At 40.7% G+C, this 22899-nt stretch overlaps 1 protein-coding gene across 2 annotated transcripts in view; it reads left to right on the top strand.

Annotated features, from left to right (window-relative positions):
• The window catches only part of pcdh17 (protocadherin 17), a 67218-nt gene that overhangs the window by 20323 nt on the left and 23996 nt on the right, over positions 1-22899 (top strand). For both annotated transcript variants that reach the window (XM_085272097.1, XM_085272105.1), the window contains exons 3-4: positions 9113-9171; positions 9603-9775. In XM_085272097.1, coding sequence (XP_085128223.1) covers positions 9113-9171; positions 9603-9775 — 232 coding nt within the window. The remainder of the gene's footprint in view (positions 1-9112; positions 9172-9602; positions 9776-22899) is intronic.

The raw sequence follows: 22899 nt of genomic DNA on the forward strand, positions 1-22899 counted from the left end.
ACTAAATGAATATGAACAATAAATATAAAAATTTATAAATGATAAGAATAAAAAGAAATGCATTTGTTATGAATAATGAATTGCGGCAAACCATGATTAACAAGATGAGACTATTGAGTTGGATTAGAGCTGTCTGAGTCACCAGCTACATAATAAACCAGCAATTTTACAAAAAGCCCTGTAGTAGTTTTAATAAAACACAGTATTTCAAGGCAGTGGCACCTTTAACACAGTGGCCAAGTTTATTCAGCCCGAGTTTATTAGATTCATGGTACCGAAGTGGAGTTCAGTACAAGAGATTGGAAGGCTGTCGGTAAAGATGCTTTAAATGACAAATCACTACAAGTGGGACAAATAATCAATATATTCTGAGATAAGCCCCACTGATATGTTTTTGTTGTGCTGCCACTGATTTCACAAGATGTACTCTGCTTTCTTCTCTTCCTTTAGAATTTCTGAAAAAACAAATCAAATAAAATGAACCCTCTTTCATAATGCATGGACAAAATGATGCAGCATTGTGAATGCAGGAAATACATATAGTAATGTTCAAAATTCTTCAGTCAACCTTCATTTCCTTATGATTTGATAGAAAAATGGGAAATAGCTGCTGTGATTTATTGAAATACACGCAAACATAGATGTTAATACAGCATATAAGACAAAAACAGAGCTTGTACAATTGTAACGAGCTTGACAGTCAATATTTGGTGTGACCACATTTATTCTTCAACACAGCCTGAACTCTCTTAGGTATGCTTTCTTGTAATTTCTATAAGTAGTCTTCAGGAATAGTTAGTAGTAGTAGTACTTTTTTGCATTCATATTTGTCAATCCAGCCATCCAGTGGTCCAACACCACTGGTTGAAATGCAGCCCCAAACCAGTCTCCACCATGTTTTACAGATACCCGTAGATGCTTACTGTTGATCTCTTCTGTGCATATTGTTTAAACTGAAAACTTTAAATTTGGATTCGGCCTCCATAAGACTTGTTGCCACTGATTCTCAGACCAGTTCTTGTGTAATTTGTGTACCTCAGCCTTCTATCAGTTGCTTCTTGACACTCCCCTCCCAATGAGACAATTTCTGATGAGACTTTTTTGAAAGAGTAGGTGGATAAACTGAAGGGCCAGATGCATTTCTCAGGTCCCGAGTCAGGTCTAGGGCTGTGCGATATGACTAAAATCTCATATCCCAATATAAGACGTTTCTCATCCCGATAACGATACATCTCAAAATAGTGCATTTTTGTTCCTTCTCATCTGTAAACTCTCTCCATACGCTTTCACGTGATTCTTGTTTAGGTGGTTGAAGAGGTTTGTCGTGTTTGAACTTGTGGTGGGGATCAGTTTGTGGCATAATTTGCATAGTACAGTTTTCTGTCCATGTCAGACTTTTCAAAACCAAACCATGTCCATGCTGCAGAGGTAGCCGCTCATGTAGGAATAAGGTCCTCGATTTTTTGTGACTGGTCCTTCTGTTTGGAGCTACCTGGTTCTGCCTCATCTTCACTGTCCATGCTGGTTTTCTCTGTGCCTGCATCCACGTGGTGACCATCTAAACGATGAAAAAATATTGCGATACCATGAAATAGGGCTGTGCGATATGACCCAAAATTCATATCTCGATATTTTTTAGCTGCATGGCGATATAAGATATATATCTCGATTTTTTTTTTTAAAGCCATAAGTTAAGAACAAAAAGAGAGTTCTTAGTCACACTGTGTCCCAGATGTCACACGGGCACTTTTATTTACATACAGCGTAGATGTACATGAAGAAATTACTCAAAAATAAATTATCAGCATTTATTAAATAATCATGGTCCATAAATAAAAGAAAACAATGTTGTTTTTGTGCATAACAAAAAGCTCACAATTGTGCAGTCAAAATGTAAACTAGAAGACGCTGAGCATAATAACAAAGACAGATTTCACAGCTGCACCACGTCTCTGAACAGGTGCCATTTGTGGTCCTTATACACACACAGTACGGTAATATTACGTTGAAGCACGGTACGTATCACTCCGCGAGGCTCCTCCCCGGTAGCCGTAATCCTCCGACAATCCATCAAGCGGTGCAGCTCCGTAGCTTAGCAAAGTCATATTAAAACATTTTTTGACAGATTGCTGAGCGCTGTGTACCACATAAAATCGGTTCGCGGTCAGTAAGCACAACCAGAATTCATACATATTGCGCACTGTCGATTTTTGAGAAAATGAAAGGATTTTAGGCCGTGCAGCCCTTCCGGGCTGCATGTCGTTAGCGTGGTTAGCTCGCTAACACGTTGACGCCGTCCAGCCCCACACATGGTAACTCGCTAACGGAGATTTTCCGCTTTCATCTTGTCATTGCCTGCAGGTGAAGCTATGGGGGAGGGGGAGTTGTGTTCAGTGAAGGAGAGGCGAGGCCGAGTAACGTTGCGTAGAGACAAAAGTGGACGAAAGAGAGGCAAACCTGCGGCTCCACAAGTATAATTATAACGTAACATAGACTATATCGATATAAACGATATTGTCACATCTTATATCTCGTATGAAAATATATCGATATTTTTAAAAAACTCGATATATCGCCCAGCCCTACCATGAAACAAACAATAGTGTATAATACGAAACGATAGATATTTTCATTTTGTCATCCGATATATTTCGTCATATCGCACAGCCCTAGTCAGGTCTAGTCAGGCTGCGATTTTCAGATACTATTCATCTGCTGTGCGTAGTTTTCAGGGTCACCACTTCTTCTTTTGTCTTTCACTGCTCCACTTTTCTCAAATGCACACCATAATGAGACATTATGATGTGCATATGGTTTTTAGCTAATAGCTTTTTGAGAATTACCTTGTTGGAGCAGAAATAGTCTTTTATGTCTGTGACACTGTGTTATCTTTGGCTTTTTTTAAAATAGATTTTTATCAAGTCAACTAAACAAATTGCCTTTTCGCAACATTTCTACTGGTAACAAAGTGGCTAAAGATACATTTAAAACTGTTTTTTTGCTAATGTGTCTGCTTTATGTAGACAAAACACTGATTCTTTTCTCCACTTAGGTGCCCTTTTTTGTACTTGAATGATTCATAGGTCAGTGTTGTGGCTCAAACAAAACGGTCAGTTACAAGGACTGAGCTGAAGTTAGTGAAAAAGCAGCCAGTGTCAAAAGAAATAACTTTGAAAAGACCTTCAGAAAGTCTTTAAAATTTTGGCTCATTGGAAGCAAAATATCAAACCTGCTTCCCAATATGTTCTTATAATCGATGTGTTTTTGTTTTCATAAGAAAAGACAACCACAGGGTTTCTTTTCATGTGTACACATAATCAGCATATCTGTAAAATTAAAGTAGCTGAATTCAAAGGTTGCTGTACTAGAGGTGTGGCAAAATAAACAACAACAGGCCAGGTGTGAATGCCCCTTCCTGATGATTCACAGCACTGCATAAAGAAACCTTTTTTTAGCCTTTTCTCTGCTTTATACAGAGGGCTGCTGAGCACGCATGCTTGATTTTAGCTGTGCCTCGTGTCATTTATACAGCTGCACTTGCTCACACATGGGAGACACCAGTTTAACTACTGCTTTGAACTTCTGTCAACAGCACGGCTCACCCGGGCACCTTAGAATTATGCTAGAGGTTGTATTTAAGTGTTTGAGTGCCGCTGACGTGTGGTAGAAATGCAACCAGCGGAGAAATTTACAGAGTTTTTTCCTTTTTGCTTGTCATTCTGAGTAGAGCGACTTCAAAATAATTGCAAAGGATTTTTCTTTTGTCCCTGCATACATGAGATGATTTGAGACCTCCATATAAGTGTGATTTCCCCCCCACAAAAGAACTAAATCAATGGCACATATTTTTAATTTGATACAATTTAATTAATAATTACATTATTACAGTTACGTTTTTTAGGTCAGAAGGTTCAATAAAATCTCAGGTTTCCCCCCAAAATGTGAACTTTCTAGCAATTATTTCATGGTTGAGGCTTTACAGGGCTAAATCAAAGCCAAACTAAAAGCACTTACATTTAAAAAAAGATATAGAGTTGAAGAGTGGAGTCAGATAGGTCCGTGTGCAACATACCATAAAACGTTGCAAAAAGATGTTTTCCCTTAGAGAAAGCCTTCATAGTCCTATCGAAAGGCATATTTTCAGCCTGCGTATCGTGCCTGCGCCACATATGTCTAAAGAATGCCATGTCACCTTGAAATCCAAAATTGTCTTAATGTGAAAAATTCTTCTTTCAAAGACTATTTTATGATGATGTTTATACATTAGAGCAGCCCATTACCAGGGGGGAGGGAGGGTATGGCATTTTGCGTAGTAATGTGTAAAACTATAAGAAGCTTCTCTGTATAACTGAAGGAGTGCTATTAGTAAAGATTTAATCGTTCTGACTATATTAATGAGGGCGGTTTTGTAGATGACTGTATCTGCATACAAAATGCATCTCGTTTCATCTGAAATTGTAATTTTTTACTGAAATTTTTTTTGAATGCAGTGCCTCATTTCTTCAGACATAATGCTGTAAATGACTTTAAAGCACCAAACTCTGGAGACAAAGCCCCTCTGTGCCTCTGGCTGAGGGACTGTCATTATTGCTTCCTTATTCAGGAGTGAAGCTATTTCCTCCTCCACTGCCAGTCTCTGTGGTGTCGAGGGAAGAGCGGCACGTGGAATGCTGTCGAAAAAGGTGGAAGCTTTGTGGCAGAGTTGTAATGCGTAGCACTCGCACAACGTGCTCGTGGAAGGGGGATGCTGCAGATACGCACCCCTCTCTGATGCTGCGAGCGCTGCTTCTTCTGTCTGTGGTGGAGAAACCTGAAACCTGAACTCTAGTGTAAAATAACCTGAGTCTGATATGGTGAAAGGCTCTGCCATCGTTGGTGTATTATGATTGTTTTTATTCTCTCTTGTTCCTTGTTCATTAGACTATGTACACACAGAGCCTGCAGGTCACTCACCATTACCTGTGTGCTTGGTAGTTAAAAAACAAATAAAAAAAATGTATCAAAAAACCTTTAAATTTGCAGTGTTATATCGGACGACCTTCTCTTTGAGATTAGTCACAGAAAGTAACAGTCCAGTGGGGGTTTTTTTTGTATCACATAGCAAAAAGAGGCCTTTCTTTACACTAAACATCCATTTGCACAAATCACCAGTTTGTTGCTGAAACAATGTTAAAGTAGTATCTAGACTCACACGGGCTAACTGTGGTTGTTGAGTTGTCATTGGTTTACTTGTTTGGACTGGACCCCTTTTAGGTTATTTAGAAGTTAAGTAAGAGCCTTACTTAACTGACGACTGATTGATTGATTGATTGGTTGGTTGATTGTCTCTAGGAAGATATTTGGATGTTAAGTTGATCTGATCCCTTGTGCATCTGAGCCAGTTGATTATCATTGCAGTGTAATTATTGTCTCCACCCCTTTCTTAAGATGTTTTTCCCTTTGCTTTTATGCCTTTCGTTTTCAGTTTTTATGGGCGAGGCGTCCACCGTCTGCCTGTTCCTGTCACTTTACCTCCTGGGTAAAGTTAAGATGTTGGTGAAACTTGCACACAATGATCAACTAATTAGCCTTTATTAATCAAGGTTGCATTTGTTGCTTCACAGGAATCACTGCTCCCCTACAGGATTGGTCAGATTTTAGTGAAACGAGATAAGTTTGTTGTGGACATTGCTGTTTGCCAGCCTCCTTGACTTCTCGCTGGATTTTAGTTCTTATTGGTGGGCGCAATAGAGCCAAAAGACAACAAAACCTGTAACTCTGTGTTTGCACTTTGCACATTACAATAACCTCTAAATTGTGATGAGTCATGAACAGAAAGAGCTACTATGTTACTGACGTTCTGTTTTTTTTTTTTGTGTGTGTGTGTTTTGTTTTCATGTATTTCCAGCTTCCACTGCACAAAAATGATCGGTTCCTTTAATTTTCTCTGTTTTACATGTTTTTTTTTTCTGTATAGCTTTAGCTAATCCGCTCTAAGTTTTCCAGTAGGAATGATGTCACTCAGATACATAGCAACGCATAATAACAGAGGGTTTATCTTTTAGCTTACAGAGAAGGGGTTGAGTAGGAGCCACTCGCACTGCCTGATGTGAAGAAACGCATGTGCTCACAAGCATACACTGAATGAGAATAATGTGTGTTTGTGTGTGCGTGTGTGTTTTCCTGGCAGACAGTAAAGGACAAATGCATGTATCATACCTAACAGGGTAGGTGGAGGGAGGGGGTGTACTCTTGTTCCTGTGAATAAAAGAGAGCAATCCATTGATGTGTGAAAGAGAATCTGCAATTTGTCCTCGTTCACCATTCCTACCTAAGATATCAAATACACACGCAAACACACACATAGGCTGATATGCACAAATATAGCCCCATAGAAATGAAGAGTGCCCCAAAATGCACCAGCATGCCCTGAGAATAGAATAGCACTCCAATATGCTCGTCCCATTTGTCTCAATCGGCCGGCTGTCTGAGCGGTCAGTCTTGGGACCTGAATGGGAATACAGAATAGAGTGCAGCTTTTTACACTTACTCAGCCTCACTGTACTCAGTATCTTTCTGACCTCTGTGGCCTTGCTACATGGAGCAGATACAACGCATCATTCACTTCAAATCGACAACATGCTTTTGCAATTTTCATCCACGCTACCAAACAACCTAACCTCTGATCATATCTGCACAAAGTAGATCGACCCAGAACTACTGAATTCATCTCGCGTTAAATGGGTTCAGTGCTTCTCTGAGCCTTTAAGGTCTAAAACTCATATTTTAGGCCAGTAAATGAGTCAGATTTTTAACCATCATAGGCCAAATATACAGATACTGCAGTTTTGGTCAGTTTAGTTCCACTCAATTTACTTAGATTTTCTTTTTCTTTTTATTCAGATCACTTTCATGAGGTTTCACATTTGGGAAACACGCAGTATGAAACAGTCAGCTGCACTTTTAATGTTAAACTAATTAATTAACTCTTTGATACAGCGTTTAATAATACTACTAGAAATCATAACAGTAAGATAACAGACATGATCCACTTTTTATCACCTTCCCTCAGATTATCCTGTATTCATTGCGGGCGCTGACCGGCTCAGTACAAAGCATCTCGTGCCGGCTATTATCGACCCATTAATTGGAAAGGGGCCCATTGTAGTGAAAGGGTTGGGCAGTACAGACAGGCAGGAAGAGATGGAGCCTTAAGATCAGCCTGGAATAGTTGGCAGGAAACAGGGTCCTATGAAGTGGCTTAATGTGCTTTTTATTGGCTCGTGCGGGGTGGAGCATGTAATTTAGGTGTGAAATGTCTCTTTTCCCTTTTTGATAACAAACCAAACAAAATACCATCGTATTTACCGTGCAATGGGGATGTGCATTTCCATTCATCGTGCTAATCAAAGCAAATTTAATGCTAATGTACAACAGACCGTTGACATTTCAAGGTTTTTTGGTCCATGTGGATGACAAAAAATAACTTTTTGAGTCTGTTGTAATAATGAAAAAGTAAAAGTTCTGTTCACAAGGATATTATTTGTTTTGTGTGCACAGGTGTGGAAAATAAATTAAACCATATAACCGGCAGGAAAACTATTTTCTGTTAATGTCCTTTCCTCCTGCTCAATGCTAACACAGCTGAGTTGATTGAAAAATATGCCCAAGGTTGATACCCTGGTCATAAAAGTACAGAAGGGGCACATCAATATAAAAACTCCCAACTCTCTTTTTCAAAAAAAAGAAAAAAAAAAACGCAGGCTGTTATCATTTCAATGCCAAACGATTTCATTCATTCTTCTCCTTACTTCGTGGTCAGATTCCAGTCTTTGACATAATCTGTGGGTGTTTTCTTTTAGTATTGGTTGAAGGCTGAGGCAGAATAAAGTGTTTAGGTAGAGATAAAGGTGCTGGTGAAAGCATGGAAGGTCAAAGAACTGAGGTGGCCCGCCTGACCTTCACACACCCTTTTTCATACCGAGCCACCGCTGCGCACGGATGACATTGAAATACTCTATCGACTGTGAGTCAAGCTGTGCATGTGAAAAACTCTGGCACAAGTAGACATTACTCACTAAACATGACATTTAACCGCCACGAATTCAAGACACAGAGAGTTGTGCACAACACAGGGTAATTATTTGTGTTGCTGTGATGAATACTGCTACAACACTATGAAAGCTATATCTCTCAAAGACATTTGTTTCCACCATTCCTCCCTACCTGAGCATGACTTGGTTTATATCCTCGCAATAATTTCGCCTAAATATAAGCATATAACTTTCCCTCTCCCTGTGTTTTTGCTGAGAAGTCTATATATCTTGCAAGTTTTTTTCATTTTTTGTAACTTTAGCTATTTCTGGAAATTCTGAAGATTTTCCTTTAACATGATCAAAACCACGACACTGATCTACCCTGTAAAACTTCAAGTCATACGGTGCTTTATCCTGTTTATGCAGTAGGGCTTCTACCAGTATTTCATTATACTGCTATGCTTTATCACAGACGTCATTCTGTTTCTTTGCATCCATGTGCATGTGTTTTAGTTTCCTATCGATTCACGTTAGTAGAAGGCCCCTGTGTGCGATCGGGTTACCCATATGAAATAAAGCACCACAGGCTCCAGCACATGCAAGATGCGCTTCCTCACAAACAATTTATTTTTGTGCACAAAAATAGAAAGGACAAAAAAAAGTGCAGGATATTCTTAGAGTGTCAGCAGATTCCCGTGGAGATGTTGTTAAAGGAACAAGGAGCAAATAGCATTTTAAATTCTGCACAAACAGTCCGACTAGGACTCCAGAACCGTATCGGCAATGTTCTCTATTTTCATCGAGACTGTTGTCCTAGCGCTCATTGATTATATGATGTCTGCCAGATTTGATGTTCAGCTCTGTGGTTTACTCTCAAATGGCTAATTAGCCTGCCTTATGTGGTTAATGAAATGCTCAAATCTTGGCCATGTAGGGCTCCCTTTTTTTAATTTTATAGCTTTTATCACCCCTAATCTGTCCTCTGCCTTATTTTTTTATGCATAATTAATCATATGTCACTAGGAATTCTTGTTTCGCAGCAGGACTCATTTCTTTCATGCTTACAACATACTTTTGTCTCTCTCTCTTCTCAACAGACGGACAATTTCCCCACGGAGCCTAATTATATGGGTAGCAGACAACAGTTTGTTCAAAGGTAAGGGTTGAGATCTGTGGCCTTGACTAGACATCAGACCCTTGTTTGTTCGTTTTTTTCAGCTTTATTTTATTCCCCACAAACTACTTTAACATTAACTGCGCTGACAATGAACTGTAGTGAGTAATAAAAGGAAGAAGACGGTCGTGTACATTAAATTAGCTTGAAAGTCGGTCACTAAAAATATTCTGTGTTACTAGAACATTATCACACACAGGATTGGACTCAAAGCAGACAGCAAAGCTTGTGCAGTATTTTTAGAAGCATTTTATTACATCCTAAATCCTTAAATCATTATAATAATGTTCCTTGCTTGGCATTCAAGAATGGTGTCTCTAAACTTCCTTGGAGGGTTAAAAAACACCCACTAAGAAATCCTCCACCACACTCAGCACTCACAGTCCTTTTTTTTTATTTGTTTGTTTGTGTAGTAGTTCAACATTCAAAGACCCTGAGCGAGCAAGCCTCAGAGACAGCGGTCATGGTGACAGCGACCAGGCTGACAGTGACCAGGACACCAACAAAGGCTCCTGCTGTGATATGTCTGCAAAAGAAGCCCTCAAGCTGAAGGCTGCAGGCGTGAAACCACCACCCCTGGAGCAAGGTGAGCCCTTACCGGAAAAAAATGTGATTACACGAGAAATAAAGGAGCGTCGTGCAGGCCAACACACTTGAATAAGGGAAAAAGAAAAAAAGGACTCAATTCGTTTTCTGTGCTCAGCTCAAGTTATTTGTATTAATGGTTGAGCTTTTGACTTGCCTGAGCGCTCCCAATCTGAACTTATACTTGGCTACTTTATTTCCCCTACTTTGTTCTCTGCACTTTTCACATTTAAAGTGCATGGGGGTGTGCGGTTGTATCGGAGGGTGTGAGCGAGTGTGCATTCTATACACGTCCTCAGTTTATCAAAGCAGACAAGCCCATTATGTTTTTATAAGCCCAACTACTTCAGCTTCTCCATTTAGTCCCCTTCCTCGAGCACCCATCTCTGAAACTTTGATAATGTAACATGGAAAATGACTTAGTGAGCGGCAGGCGATGTAGCTTTGTACTGCGGTGATTAAATATGAATAATTATTCTAAGCGCTGCGGGTCGGGCAGATTACACATGACATGTGTAGAACAATAACTCCCCAGATATGAGTTGTTGGGGTCCCTCGCACCCCAGCGACCTCACATGATTCGTGCAGGGTCAGGGGAAGGAAGCAGGAAGTCAAGATCACACACGGGTGTGGTGTAAGGTGATAGGGCGGGAAGGTGAAATTCTCCCTGCGGTTTCAGCCAGTCGTGTACATCGGCGTGCATCATTACCTGCTAGGAAAAACACAGATTCCCACAGAGATACAGATTTCCCAAGTCTGGCTGACAGGATGCGGCAGTACAGTCCTGTATCCTGAACATGGATTCTCAATAATGACGCTATTAATCCAGGGAACAGACGGGCTGTTTTTACTTCTTGCGGAAGGACAATGACAATTTGTGCAACACTCTGTGCTGCAATATGCATGTCTCACTGGATAGCGTTTTTTTTTTTTCCTTTTCACTGGTTTTTAGAATGGGAAAAAAAGCCCACACATGTTGGCAAGAGAAATTGGACAATTAAAAAGCTCCATATGTTTCTCATTTTGAAAATGTTCTCATTTAATTGTCCAAGAGGGAGTAAATGGATCGCATTTCTACACACAAGACACATGACAAAGGGAGACGAGAGAGTTTGGGGCATTAGTCGGCGTGCAAAAGCTGTTGCTGGTGGTGTCGGACGAATGCGTGCTGACCCCGTCGGCCTTTGCGCCAGCTGCGACCTGTCCTTCCGCCCTTCCTGCGTGTTGCTTCGATCAGGAATGTCTTGTTCTCGTACAAAAGATCGCATCAATACGCACATATACGCGCGAAGGCCAGCGGTGCTGGAAGCTCAGTGAAGGGCTATAAACTGCCTGTTCTCGCTCACTTTATTCTCACCCTCTGCTCTGTTTTCAGCCCCGCTCCATGACTTTCGTTACACTTCTCTACCGCTCCTTGTTTGGGGAAATCGATTGATGTGAGATTAGACAGTTAACTGGCTGCAGCTGGCTGTGTTTTGCCAATAACATGCAGGCTTAGCTAGGCCTGTGGGGGAGGGCTGGAGCAGGAGGCCAAACCCTGGTGCTGGAGTGGTAGTGAGAAGTGAGGTGTGGTACACATCGCTCTGGCGGTGTTCCAGCTTGTCTTTATTAACTTGCAAAAATACCAGTTGAATGCTGAAAGGCCTCGCTGTGAGTTAAACCACACCTAAATATTACACGATGCAGTCATGGTCAGTCACTCTTAGTGCTACTGTTGTCTTTATTGGTACTGAATCATTTTATGCCTAATTGATGAGACTTTCTTTTAAAAAAATAACCAAAAATCAAAGAATAAATGCAATAGAGGAAACTCAAACGTGAACTATTAAAAGGGAATATGATGTGGCCACAGTCAGGTTCTGCCTAATATTTAAATAAAACTCTGTGTGTGTGTGTGTGTGTGTGTGTGTGTGTGTGTGTGTGTGTGTGTGTGTGTGTGTGTGTGTGTGTGTGTGTGTGTGTGCGCGCGCGCACTCTCGTGCTCCACATGGAAGGACGCAGGTCTGTCTATTATCAGATGGGAGAAAAAAAGGAGAAAGAAAAGGGAGATTGTCATTGGTCACTGTCTCTGGGGTCGTATTCCTGCAGGCTTATTTTCTTCAGATCTCAGCACTTAGCATCTCCTTCATAGGTCTCTCTCTCTCCCTCTCTGCCCCCCTCCTCTCCTTCCCTCGTTCATCCCATCTTAAGTCCTCTGTTTCCCTCTAAGCGTAGCCCTCCCAATTACTCTCTGTAGCTCTCTCTGCTTTCCTGCCAGAACACTGCGGCCTCATTCACTGGCTCCGTATAAACAGAACTACAAGTGCACAAAGCATGTAGTTCAAGTCCCAATCAATTCCCAACCCTGTTTTAGTCATAGCCCCTATACTTGCTAGGTTGTAGCCTACAGCGTATCTACAACTGTGTCTTTGTTTTTTATTTTAATTTCTATTTTTAACATTCTCGTTGGCTTTTTTCCTCCTTTCTCCTCTTTTTCAGTAACTGCCACGAGTAACATACATTAACCTCGTACCGTCCGTGCAATCCATCACCTCCTCTGATGCCCAGTGTTCAGCAGTATCCTGCTAGACAACATCATCTGGACATCTTCGCACCACAGATCACTCTCAAATTGATTAATTAGCTCCGCAAAAGTGGTAGCAATGTATTAATTAAGCTTATATTGAGCTTATAATTAAGCGTATATCAAATGCATTTTTTTGCCAGTTTTAAACGCTGATTAATTGATGCTCCAGCGTGCCTGCTGCAGCAGACATTAATGTGGGCTTGTCTGGCTCTAGCGGAGTGGCTGGCAGCACATCGCTCGCCTCTGTGGAGATGACTGCCACAGTCGCTATCACGAACAGACAGGCGGCAGTGGTGTTGGGAGATGTTACCCACTGATATAGCTGTCCGAGCAAATGGAGAAAGAGAGAGAGAGAGAGCTGATGATTGAGGAAGAGCAGAAAGAATAGAAGGGGCCGGATGCTGTTTAACTGTACCAGCTGACCTATCCTAATTAGCTGCGACTGGATTATGATAATCAAAACGCCTCTTGCCTTGTTTTAAAGAGAGATACTCGAGTGTGACAGAAGAGGAGGGGGTGGGGGGCAGGGGGAGGATATGATACTACAAGGACAGTGTGGGTACAGTGAGGGAAGACAGCGAGAGACGTGTTTCTGTGACGGCATGGTAGAAAGTGATGAAATGTACTTTCCTCTGTTATTTGTTGAGGGGTGATAAAAAATCCCCACCCCCACAGCATCCCACAGCTCGTGAATGTCTCAGAATAAGGGGAAATGTCAGACTTTTGTCAATTTTTCGCACGCACACAAACTCCTGGCACAAATATGACTAAACAGTGATGTAAGTGCACGCACAGATCTGCTACATAAATAAATGATGATGCCGTATTTAGCTCTTTGTTTCCAAGATGGTTGTCTTCTCTGTAGGTGTTCAGCAATTTATGGTGATGAGAAGAGAGTGAGTCCTGGGAGCTGGGAGGCGAACAGTTTATATGTATAAATATATATATAATGGGTACATTTTATGAAATTGGATTGCCTCCCTGGTGGATTTTAAACATTTTCCTTGCCTAAAAAGTTGGTAAGGGATCAAGAACGTTACAATTAGAACCCAAGAAATTTGAAGTTGGTCAGCATTGGCTTCAGATTGACTTCATCTTTATTGTCAGTACTCATACTATGTCTTGGTCAAGGTATTTGCTGCTACAGTGGCTTAGTAGGTGGCTAAATGAATGAATGAATGAATGAATGAATGAATGAATGCTTTATTGGCCATATGCAGGTTGCCCCACAGAGGAATAGGACCCCCCCCCGACTTACACACACAACAACAAGACAACACAAGGGAATACAGCTATTCAAATAGACAGTTGAATAGCTAAAAACATACTCTGTTATGTTATGTGAACATAATGTGCATAATGTGGGGAATATCTGCAATTTCAGTATAAAAGTATATAATGAATTCCTTACTTTTATACGTATAGGATATCATAGAGTCCTCTCTATGGCCTTGCAACACTTTGGAGATAAAAAATAAAAGAGGGCATGACTTTACATTTTTACATCTGAAACAATCAGGAGGAAATTAAGTCTTTTAAAAGTTATGTTGTTGAATAATAAGCTTTCTCTTCCATTGCACACTGGAAACAAACTAACTATTCAGACTTCAATCCATCTTAAATATTCACCCATCTTCCCCCCGTGGCAGCCTTAATCTTAAGACTCCTGCGTTACTGTATTTTTTCAAAGAGTCTTGATTCCCCACAATTTCCTTCTTTTTTTTTCCTTTTTATTCGGAGCAATTAATTTTGAATCGCGAGTGAACCTTTTGATAAAAGAAAATGCAATTCCAAGATTAATTGACTGGTCAGAAGTCTGATCAGATGCCCTTTTCACACTTGTAGCCATGGCAACCTCTATCCTTCTCACTCTGGCCTTCAATAAACCTTTATCTGACTTGTGGAAAAGGCCGTTCCATTCAGCATCATTCATATTTCATGGACAGATAAATGCAGACACGTTTTTCATAGGGTGGGTAGATGTGTATTACATCTCTAATTTGAATCCTTCTGAAATTGTATTCAGAATGCAGCTCAGTAAGTACACTGTCTGTTCGCTATGTGCACGTACATTATTGATACAAATAGTGAATTTTGGCCAGTAAACGGTGCCTATTGTGCTTAATCATGATCACAGTGTTTATGTCATTTGAAGATATTCATATTTAGCCTTTTTTGTGGCCAACTAATTCTACAAGGAACAAAAACACTGCACACACATATTACTGAGATATCATTGTTTTCTTGGTTGTATTTGTTAGCGCAAAGTTTTATTATAAATAGTTATGGTGAATTACGGTTTGTCACAGTCTGATGGATGAGTTCATGCCACTCTTTTTTTAAATAATAATTCTTTTGTGGGTTTCCTTCTAGGGATGAATTGTTGCTTAGAATAAAAGTAAAGTTTTCAGTCAAAGTGAGTGAAAGACGGAGCAATCAGAAAGAAAAAAAAAGTGATAAAAAAAAAGTCAAACTGCTGAAAGACAAGCTGATTGAAGATGCATCCTTCTCCTTGAAACATTTCCGCTGGGCATTGAATCCAAATTGGAGTCTTGATGAAATTACGGCACAGCCAGAACGTGACTCCGATTTATCGGATGAAACTAAAAAGCAACAGCGACGAGGGAGCTGAAAAATGATGACTCAGTATCAGAAAACGTGGTTAATGGTTCACATTCCTATTACTAGATCCTCCATACCTGTGATAGTTCTACACAGTGTAGCCTGCACCTAACTTAACCCCTGCCCAGTACTCTGTTTGTCCTGCATGAGCTGCTCATTAAAAGGTTTAACAGGCAAAGGCAAAAATGAATATTACAATTGGATACACTCACAAAGGGCAGCTGTAATCCTTCTGGCCTGTCAAATAGTGGGCTGCTTAGGTGTGAAGGGTTTGAGCTTTAGAACTCGCTGGTTTTCAAATCTGCTCTTAATATCACAGCTTAATGTGCATCAAATTTTTCTGCAGATTCATCTTCATACCTCTTATAAATCTTAACGTGCAGTTAGAACATTTGTACATAATCAGCTACGACAAATGCAGCATAATAGTTTCAGTACTGTGCAGAAGCACTGAACTTTCTGCACAGTACTGCTACTACTGAGCCTTTCATGTATGTTTCATTTTTTCTGCCTTTTAACTCATTTTCCGTCCAGTTCTTGTATCTGACCTTTCTTTAAAGCAATTACCACCGAGCTATAAATCATTTTGAATAAAAAAAGCACCTAATTCAATGAATGAACTAGTGTTGTGTCTATATAAAATAGACAACTTAGATGGAACCAATTTTAAATTGTATCTTTAGGCACATTGTTACCATCAGCATGTCACAAAAGCACATATTTTCCTCCCATGTCTTTAGCTGAATGAAAAATGCCAGTTTGACAGGCACAAAATAGCATTTGTGAACCAACAAGGTGATTCCCAAAGAGCTATTAGCTGGAAACTTGGCATATCTCAGCGTGGTGTCCAGTGTGTCATAAGAAATTGAGAAAACTGGACCAGTGGAGGATGAAAAAAAAAGTAGTGGAAGGCCTAAAAAATATCTTCCACATTCGATCAGTACCTACAAACCAGAAGAAACAGGGAAAAAAGTCACCAAGGACCTGACATAGGACCTCAGAGATGCAAATGGCCTTTCACTCGATCCATTTAGTACTGTTTAGTGAAGCCTCATCAGATTGTCTCAGTACAAGTTTGGTAGTCAACAAACCATTCTTAGGAAAACAGAGAGAAAAGGCTGAGGTGTGACAAGTTACACAAGAACTGGACTAAAGTGATGAATCTAAATTAGAAGCCTTTGATTCAAATAATAATAGATACTTTATTGATCCCCATGGGGAAATTACTTGTTTTTCTCTGCATTTGACCCATTCACTCAGTGAAGCAGTGGGCAGCCCACTAAGCAGGCGCCCGGGGAGCAGTGTGTAGGGACGGTACCTTGCTCAGGGGTACCTCAGGGTAGCCGTTAAGTGGATTCGAACCGCCGACCTTCCGATCATGGGGCGACCACTTTACCTACTGAGCTATCCCTGCCCCTAAATCATCATATGTTTGTACGATGGAGGTCAGGAGAGATACAGCAGTGACTGTTGGGAGCTGCATTATAGCCAGTGGTGCTGGAGATCTTGTCAAAATTGATGAAATTGCAGATGCAGAAAAGTACCATCAGATTTTGATCCACCATGCAATACCATCTGGAAAGCATCTGATCAGCAACGGCTTCATTTTTAAGCATGGCAGTGATCCCAAACACACTGCAAGTGCAGTAAAAAACATATGTGACTAGAAAAATACACAATTGAACACCATCAGTGATGGACTGGCCTCCCCACAACCAACATTATAGAAACAGTTTGGCTTTTGTAGGCTTTAAGAAGCATGAAGAATACTCCTGAAGACTGATTTTGCATCATATTCTGTATTTCAATGTATGTTTGCACATATATGTGTTTCAGTAAATGAAAATGGAAACGCATATATATATATATATAGATAGATAGATAGATAGATAGATAGATAGATAGATAGATAAAGCAAAACTTTAGTGTGCACCCTGAGAGAAGGGGCATTGTTAATATGTTATTCTTCACACGATGTTAAAGTCTTTTTTTCCTGCAGGTTAATGGACAAACATCTGCTGAGAGAGAGGCTTCGTCAGAGACTGTTGTAATTAGTCAGTTTGCAAACATTACTCCAAACAGGTAGCATATGGAGGAGTCATAGTTTCGTGTGATGCCGTCACATCTGTCTTTTTAAACATGATTAATTGAGGCCATCGAGGTATGTTTACACCCAGTGCTTTGTGTCTACACCAGCAGAGACATGCATGTGCATGGTTCTGATGAACTCTTGCAGCGTGAGCATCTTTTTTATGCCTGTTGGCTCTTTTCGTGAGTAATCAGTAATTTAAAAAATAACAACAACAAAAAAACAAGCAGAGTTTTAGTTTCTCCTTATTAAGTATCTGTCCTGTCTTAGTATCAGACCACTAGAGAATCCATTTATAAGTGTGTAGCATGGCCTTGGGTAGTAGATTAGAAAATCGACCGTCATCTGAAAACAGCAGATGCTCGTGTTTCTTCTTACTGTTTGTGCAAGCCATTGAGAAGCGAGGATTTGTCTTTCATCTTCTCGTGCTCCTCGTCTTCTCAGCTTTCTGTGTCCTGTCCCTGACTGGGCTGATAGTCTGATTCATGGCAGCATCACCAACCACTTCCCTTGTGGGGAAAATGAGAACCATCAGCAATCTGGACTTCTCACTCAAAGTCAAATAAGATTTGTGAGTGTTTGTGTGCTCATACACATGTGCCAGATCCTGTGTTCACCCCGTTCTTAGAGGATGTGGCGGTATCGCACAGCAGTGAGGCGATTTGCAGCTAAGCTAGTGGAATCCTGTTGAAAGCCTAAAATCTTGTGGGGTGAAGGGAGGGGAAATATCACAGTCTTAGGATTTCTTCTCTCTCATTACGGGAGATTGAAAGGGATTATTCTATTTTCCTCAATACACAAAGTTTTATTAAATTCCACTGTTATGATTGCAGTTCACGAAGGGTAATGTCCGTTCTTGTGTCCTTCCTCTCGAGCTGCAGCTGATGAGCTTGGCTGCAGGAGTGCGAGTTCCACCTCTAAACCTGGGCCCGACTGCATGGCGCATCACCCCCTGATCCTCATTCAGCTAGTGAAGCCTCTCTCAAGCACTGTGGCACCACAGTGTTGGAGAGGATTGATGAATATCTCAGACTCTTACCACTCGGGCCGTAAATCTCTGACATTATCCCTTTCCCCTGGTAGCCGCAATGAATAATTACGGCATGTTTATGGAAGCAGTGAGTAAAAATATGTCTTATTTCATTCTAAGCACCATTATAACCTCTCGACATAGCATGATTGGACTTCTGATCTTAAAAACTCTGCAGGAAAAAAAGAAAAGAAAAGAAAAACAACACAGGGAATGCGTTTCTCCCGCTGAACCTGAATGCTTACAGGTGCCCCGGCCCCTCTCTCCTCACACCGCTGTGTAATGAGAACATGACAGGGCATTAATCCAAGTGTGTGCCCGCTCATAATACATCGAGAGGACACACAAAGCCGTTAAACACTGTGAGAATGTTACTGGAAGCTTGATGAAAAAAATGTAGGTGCCCTAAGTATAGGGATTAGAGTCATGGAGATTTAAACATAATCACACTTCAACCATATTGTTAGGGCTTCATCCACTGTCAGGCCAACTGCAAAACCTCAGGGACGATACCGAGTATTAAAACACTCTGTAACATTCAACTGTTAACCCAGAACTGCTTCTATCTTCTTTGTTTTGTATCAGACGCCACACCTGGCAGATGAATTTGTATGCGTTTGTTTTACTGCCTCATTTGAGCGTAATAGAGCTCAGAAAGCTGGGCTGGGCGGTTTGAATAGTTTGCATGTTTCATATTTACAGTTTATACACGCACACAGTCTTGCTTGCTGTAAACACACTAGTAGCTCATATCATCATCGTCGTGTTCATCATCCAGGGAGCGTAGGCTTTCATTCTGCAAACGTAACAAAAAAATAACTGCCACACGTGTTTGCGCTCTACACACCATCACTCACCCTGCGTGCGTGCACGAGAGAGAGAGACACAATCCAGTTATTTATCAGTTCCATCATCGTGACAGACGTGTCTCCTCTCCTAGTTGTTCTCGTTGTAATCACATGAACAACAACCTTGTAGATGTAGTGTCTGTACTGTAAATTAAATTAACATTGTGTGCCTGAGCCCCATGGCTGTGCAGCTCTTTTCTTTTTTCTTTTTTTTTCCAGGCGATAACCTCTCCCTGGAAATTAAATTTGCGATTACAACAAACACAATTAGGGTATTATCTTTTCTAACTTTTGATTCAAAGATATTTTAAGATAGAAGATCTCGCACGCTAAATTCCCGGGGTTCTGGGGTTTTTTCAGCTCCTGGGTGGCACGTGGAGTATTCGTTTAGCGAAAAACATCCGACAGGCTTAAACGGTTATTCGGAAGTGGTGTGTGTCTGTTAGATGCACAGACTGAAGGGCAGCAATAACTCCTGTCACCCTGGTTTGCAAAAGGCTGATTTAGTGGGTTTTAGAGCGGGCAGTGTATTACAGTCAGACCGTCCTTGTGGCTTTCTTTTTCTGCATTAAAAACAAAATCATCGATCATTGTGTGACACTGAATTGTGGGCTGCAAAATGATCATTTTTTCCCTCCACACCCCCAACTATCCAAAAGTTAAACAAAAGAACAGTTACGAGGCAAGTTTGTTGTCACAGCGCCACTCTTGGAGTATGTGCTGCAGAGCAGCAGCAGAATTGTTCCAGTATCTGCTCTCAGTGGGTGAAACATGTTGTCCAGCACAGCAGTAGGGAGGATACTACGGAGCAGATTATAATGATACAGAACATCGTCACTCCCTGGACCAGAGCCACTCCGCGGCCATCTGTCCTCTTTCCATGGACAGCCGGGCATTTGTGCTTTTGTGTGTGTGTGTGTGTGCGTGTGTGTGTGTTAGAGAGTTTCCGATGTAATTCTAGACATTAACCAAGCTCTTTTACATATGCTTTGATAGCCTCTGCTTCCCCCCTATCATTTTTCAGCCGTATACATGACCATTCTCATCTCTCTCTCTCTCTCAGCGCTCTCTCGCGTACACCTCTGGGTTTCCAGTTTTGAGGCACGCTAGGGTTTTACAAAGTAAAAATATCTAACTTGTACTGTTAATGAGCAAGGCGCTGCTTGTTTTGCTGCTCTTCAAATCATTATACATTAGATTCAAATGGAAATTAATTAACTGACTAATTGACGGTTGTCATTCTTTGCAGTGCTTACAGGCAAAAGATGAGTTTGTTAGTGGGGGAAAAACAGTCCTTGAAGGTTTACTGCTGTTGCAGATATCTGTTGCTATCTTGGCACTCAGAGCAGTGCTGGCCTCGGGAGTTTTTGCCTTTTTGTTTTTGTGGTAATTTATGACCTACTTCCACTTTGGAAACATTTTTACACCGGTGAAATATCCAGATTTGATTTGATTTATTTTTTATTTTTTGAGGCCAAAGTTAAATCTTTTATATGTCATCTTACAATAGCTTCCTTTAACTCTTTCCAAGTCAGCAAGCACCTGCAAAGAAGAAAAAAACAAACAAACAGTTATTTATGAAAGTAAATCTGACCTTACCTGTCATTAAAGAAAGCTCCTAGACTTCAGGAACATCCTCTATAACTAGTATTAACCCTACATGCTGTTACCTGCCAGCCGTTATGCTCTTAAATGCACTGCACACGAACTTAATGATAGGGCTTAATATAATTTCTACTGTGCTGTTCCTTTGCTATGGACAACACGAGGTGAAAGTAAAAACTCGCTCTCTGCAGCTGCGGCATGGCCAGGCAGTGAGTCGCAAACACCAAATGAAAAGCAGTTGTTTGCACGGAGATAATGATAATGTCCAGAGCTGTTATAAAAAAATACAGTTGAAGGCCTCAGCGGAGTACAGTGGAACCCCGACTTAAAAAAGTAATTTGTTCCCGAGGGTCTTTCGTAAGTCGAAAATTTTCGCAAGTCAAAGCACCCATCGCGCCTTTTGAGTGAACGATAGGCTATAAGCTAATTGCTGACTGCAACAACAGCGAAGCGCAAGTCACATGATTCGAAAGGTATTGTGGGCATTCTGGGCTCAGCCAATCAGAGCCAGCGGATTTCGTTACGCGGGCATTTTGCCGTAACACGTAGGGCTGTGCGATATGACCAAAATCTCATATCCCGATATAAGAATTCTATCGTCCCGATAACGATATAAATCACAAAAATTGAACATTTTCTGTAAATTCTGTGAATCTCGGGCAGCTCGACTTGAGTGAAGTGTTTCCAGCTGCGCGTCGTGTACCTGGAGTCGAGTTTTTTAACAGATGCATGAAACTATACATTTTTAGACATAAGTTGTAACGGCCGCCGTTTTCTTTGTATTTATTACACGGCGTGCTGCGGGGAAAAGCCTGTTCTAACGTTTGAGTCTAAGGTTTATTTTTTTAGCACCTGACGGCTTTTTTACTTCTCATCCGTAAACAATCTGCTCTTTCACGTGATTCAGTTTATTTTGAAAAGTCTCAACAGGATTTTGAGCTTTATTGTGAAAGGTTTACGTGGAATATAAACAAGCGGACACGCAAAGGTGTTACCGTTGCTGTTGCTAACGACAACGCATAAAAACAGGCGCTTGTCCGTCCGTAGTGTGGTTATATTACATATAAGAGAAAGAGAGAACTTTAAGAAATGAATATAGCCACTACAGTGACCATCAGAACGATGAAAAAATATTGCCGTAAACAGTTTATTTTGCGACACCACGAAACAAACGCTAAACGTAAAATGAAACGATAGATGTTTTTATATCGTCATCCGATATATATTGTTTTATCAAACAGCCCTAGTAACACGGGCAGAAATATTGCCGTTAAGTGCCTTCGTAACTTTAATTTTTTGTTAAATGGGGTATTTGTAAGTCGGGGTTCCACTGTATATGTGAGTAGAATATGATAGTGAGTGACAAAGTGAAGGTTATGTTTTTACTTTAAGTTAACACCTATCAGACTGCTTAAAAAGAATACTGATTTGATTAAACTCCCACCTCCAGCGAGCGTGATCGCTTTCAAATCACGAGAAGCTAAAGAGCCGAGAGGATAAAGGCTATAAAATTTGAGACACATTACAAAGGTCACAGGAAGTGACATGTGACAGTTCATGTTTTAGTTTTTACGATCATATAATTGTATTTACATGCTGTGTTTTTGCACTTTTTTTTTTGTCTTCAGTAAAATACTAGAAATTGGAAGTTGTGCCTTTGACAGCAAGAGTTGCCTGTTCTGGGTACAGTTCGTATTTTTAATGGGCTGAGGATTATTCTATGCTTTACTTTAGCCCAACTTTATGCTATGGCTTTAAATGAAGCACATATAACATCTGCCTTTGTTACAGAGTGACTGACGGAAAGACACAGCTTTTACCTTTAAGCGGGGCCGTGTTACATATGTCAGATTCACACCTCTAGACAGTTCACACAAGTAGAGATGCCCGTTCTCTTGTCAGCTTTAACAATATCGTGGGAGGTAAAGCTATGGGTTGCAGAGATCTTTCTTTTTTTCCACATGACTTTGTTTCTGATCTCACCATCCTGCTATCTCTTAATGAATTCTTGTCTCATTTAAGGCAGAAGCTCCGGTGCTGGATTCGGAGACTGCAGATATTGGTGCATTTTTTTTTCTTCTGCAGTGATATCTGCTTTTACTGACAATAATAGTCTGAACACTGAATCCCTCGTTTCTAACAGGTGCATAGTTTATTTGAGGTTCCAGGTCTGAGTTGGTGTATGTTTTGCATGTTTCATGTCCTCTGAAACGTAAACATTACACCGGATATCTTTTCTTCTGAAAGTATTTAACTTAAAAAAACAGACCCGGCTTAAAGAGGGCATCTCAACATGATGTTATAATACCAGTGGTTTTGTGCGTGTGCGATTTAATTGGGTGGTCACAATCAGTTGACTAAAATG

This window comes from Mchenga conophoros, linkage group LG1 (genome assembly GCF_057382185.1).
Source record: "Mchenga conophoros isolate Kocher_MC1m ecotype Shallow Benthic linkage group LG1, M_conophoros_male_GT1.1, whole genome shotgun sequence".
Classification (NCBI taxonomy): Eukaryota; Metazoa; Chordata; class Actinopteri; order Cichliformes; family Cichlidae; genus Mchenga; species Mchenga conophoros.